We start from the raw sequence: 3508 nt of genomic DNA, 5'->3' as shown, positions 1-3508 counted from the left end.
ATATATATTCTTTAAAGGCCAACACCCATATGTTTTAAAATAACACTCGATAAGCGTTTTGAAGAGAGTAAAGGACAAGTACGCCAAGTAAGATAACGCCGGCTGGGGTCCTTCATGCTTAACCCATATTTGCCCGAATGAATATTGCTATTCTATATCTGATCTAAATATGTCATGCATTACAACAAAGATTTTGTGATTTACAGATGTTGACCATCCTCATTTTCTACAACTATATATATATATAAGAGTAAATTACAAATTTACCCTCCGATCACATGATGTTAATTTGACCCCAACTTTCTTGACGATGGTGGCACAAGAGATTTTGCATAAGCAACAGGCAACGCAATGATCTTCTTCGGTTTGCTTACATACGCCCTTTTCGTAAAGTTATTATAATCATTTGCTTCAATCTCATCAAGGATTTGTCGATACAATAGTAGTGATGCCCAAACCTTGCAACAATATAAAAGTTAAATTTAAGAATTATTTTGTTTCAACTAACCATAAAAAAAAAAAAAAAAATTATACGCAAAAAGACGATTTTTCTTAATGATGTTTTTAAGAAGGTTTAAGAAAGCTTACAGGCCATCTACTAGCGGAGCTCAGCTGTGTAACACCTTCTTCCGCCTGATCAAAGAATGTTCTTGCTCTTTTAATCTGTTTTTTCATGAAAATCCTCCATTTATCGGTTACTTTCATAGCAAATATGTCATCATCTGATAATCCTGCTTTTGCTAGTTCATCTTGTGGTAGATACACTCTTCCTCTTCTTGCACTAAAAGTCGAACACGATACATTTTACAAATTTGCCCTCGTTTTTCCATTTAGTAAAATAACAGAAGAGTAAATTACTGAAATCGTCTCTATGGTTTGGTCAAAATTACATGTTTGGTCCCTAACATTTTTTTTGCACTATGTGGTTTGATTTTATTGCGTTTTTCGTCCCTTACATTCATAAAGTTAGGGATCAAACGTGTAATTTTAAACAAATCATAGGGACGAAAAACGCAACAAAATCAAACCATAGGGATGATGCGAATGCAAAAAAAATATTATGGACTAAACGTGTAATTTTGACCAAACCATAGGGACAATTTCAGTAATTTACTAAAAAAAGAAAGTAAGAAACAAACAATGTCTTACTCTTCTCCCACATCTCTAAGGATGTTAGTGAGTTGATTAGCAATCCCTAAAGCCAAAGCAGCGTTATAAACACTCTCAGTTGATGCGAAAGATTCAGGATCGATTCCCATAATTGGAACACTCATCAATCCAACAGTTCCAGCGACATAATAACAATACAAATAAAGCTCATCGAAATTCTCGTATCTTGATTTCTTCAGATCCATCCTCATTCCATCTATCATATCCTTAAAAGGCTGGCAACATTATGAAAAACTGTCAAGAATTCGACAAATTCAACAACTCGTTATGCAATTAGAATGGTTTTATTAATGATCGTGGCTTTAATCGTTATGGGTGTTCGAGAAGATTTTGAAAAGTCAACCTGAATGTCGACAGGAAACCTTGAAACGGTGTCTGATAAAGCAGCGTCAAGCATATCAAAAGGGCGACCATTGAAAAGATCATCTAATCTTGATTCCCATCGATCTAATGCTTTTGGAGTTATGTGTGATGCGTTAGGCCCATCGACGAGTTCATCGGTTCTTCTACACCATACTGTTTGATTGACCACGTTACAAAAAAGTCAAAATCGAATGTGTTTGACATTTCCTAATTATAGTCAAAACTCAAAATCCCATTTCTTTATGTTGAAATTTCGTTCAAGATTGTTTTAGACACATTGGACTATCGAGGATAAGTCTAGAAATACACTAACCACTATTTTTGATATCAGCTAGCTGTTAACTAGTTGATAAATAGAAAGCTAGCCGATAAAATACCATGTTTGATAAAACTAGGTGAAAAGCAGGTTGAAATGTATAAAATGACATTTTAAATGAATGTGTTTCTATAATTAATTAGGGGTTACCATGTTTGGTAAAACTAGGTGAAAAGCAGGTTGAACAATTTGAAATAAAAATAACTCTCCCACATGATTTAATAGCAAGTAGGAAGTATAATAAAAATAACTCTCCCACATGAATCTTGCTCAAACAGTATTTAGCAATCAAGTTTCAACAATTTGAAATAAATAATTAATTAATTAGAACATGTTTTATGTGAGAAATCTCGGAATTTATAAAGTAAGTTGGATGAAAAGCTCACCATAAATCGCCCATATAGCTTTTCGCCTCTCGGGTGTCATCAACAATGTTCCTATCAATAACAAAACAAAATATAAACGATCTAATACCAAAAGAAAGATGGTTTTTTTTTTTTTTTGTCTTTTTTAATTTGAACACATGATCAAAAGATTAATATTCAATTATAAACATAATCCCAGAACATTCTTGGATTAAAATATGGAAAAGTTATAAAAAAAAAAAAAAAAAAGATGTCAAACCTAAATAAAAAGTCTTGGCATATTCAGCGCAAACTTCACCACATCGATCATAAGCTTCATTCAATACTCCAAGTGTTCCAGGAAGAACAATATCTGGTTTCACCTCCATATCTTCTCTGGATCTCATCTGTTCTTTAACCAAAGCTGCTTGCTTCAAAACGACATCGTAAACCAATTGCTCCGATGAAATCGCCAAATCCCCAGAAGCGTTAGCCACCACCCTCGAAACCATATCGAATTTTCTGGAACCCAAAAAACCCAATTCACCAAAGTAAGAATAACACTTATGCTTCCTACCAGCATTCTTGATTCTTTCACCCCTAAAAAACCCCTTTTCTTTCGTTAAAAATCTTAATGGATCTACTACCCTTGTTGTTTCCAAGAAACCCAATCCACTACACACCTCGGAATTAGGGGAAATCACTCCTATCATGGCAGCAGACATGATATGTGAAAATGGAAGAAAAATAAAACCGTGTATGTTCAATCGAACACTGAAAAACACGTTTTCTGGGATTTTAGATGAATACCCACTTCACATTCATGTGGAAAGATGACGAATTAACCAGAAAGCTGCTGAATTTAATTAGAATCTGAAGTAGTTTTTGTTGATTGAAAATGAAGGATTGTTGTAGAAAGAAGCAAAGAGTGGGTGGAGTCGAAGAAGTGGAAATTATTGTGGATGAATGAAGAAGGGATTTGAATAAAAGTATGGTGGAGAAGGTAGGAGCATTCTAAATGAAAATTTTGGGAAGATATGATTATCGAGTGGTGTCTGTTTTGTGTCCACATGTAGTAAATTCACTGAAGTCGTTTCACCACACAATAGGCTTCAACCTTCGGGTTTGATGATATGTTTATTCAAAGGTGATTCTACATGCACACTTGGTTTTCTAACTTTTGTTAGTTGCACCCTCAATTTTTGTCTGTTGCCTTTTTATATTATTATTATTATTATTATTTATTTTAATTATTATTATTTGATTAGTTGTATCATTATTATTATTAGAGTGAATTAAACGAATGTTACATTTA

The 3508-nt window shown here is 33.6% G+C and overlaps 1 protein-coding gene across 1 annotated transcript; it reads right to left on the bottom strand.

Annotated features, from left to right (window-relative positions):
- Positions 1-30: 30 nt before the first annotated feature.
- LOC145036725 (phytoene synthase 2, chloroplastic) lies at positions 31-3290 on the bottom strand. The gene is made up of 6 exons (XM_078985192.1): positions 2474-3290; positions 2236-2286; positions 1514-1686; positions 1150-1385; positions 589-781; positions 31-458 (listed from the first exon to the last, which is right to left on the bottom strand). The coding sequence occupies exons 1-6, from the start codon at positions 2916-2918 to the stop codon at positions 285-287; spliced, it is 1272 nt and encodes a 423-aa protein (XP_078841318.1). The 5' UTR covers positions 2919-3290; the 3' UTR covers positions 31-284.
- Positions 3291-3508: the final 218 nt, after the last annotated feature.

The sequence above is a fragment of the Lactuca saligna genome, chromosome 3 (genome assembly GCF_052625555.1).
Source record: "Lactuca saligna cultivar CGN05327 chromosome 3, ASM5262555v1, whole genome shotgun sequence".
NCBI lineage: Eukaryota > Viridiplantae > Streptophyta > Magnoliopsida > Asterales > Asteraceae > Lactuca > Lactuca saligna.
Note: the sequence above shows the minus strand (reverse complement) of the source record. Positions and strands in the feature narration are given on the sequence as shown.

Excerpts from the sequence above, each read along its gene's own strand:
- LOC145036725 (XM_078985192.1), bottom strand. The coding sequence starts at position 2,918 with ATGTCTGCTGCCATGATAGGAGTGATTTCCCCTAATTCCGAGGTGTGT. Across the intron at positions 2,287-2,473 it reads TGCCAAGACTTTTTATTTAG|GAACATTGTTGATGACACCC; the intron begins GTTTGACATCTT and ends TGTTATTGATAG. Across the intron at positions 1,687-2,235 it reads AGCTATATGGGCGATTTATG|TATGGTGTAGAAGAACCGAT; the intron begins GTGAGCTTTTCA and ends TCAATCAAACAG.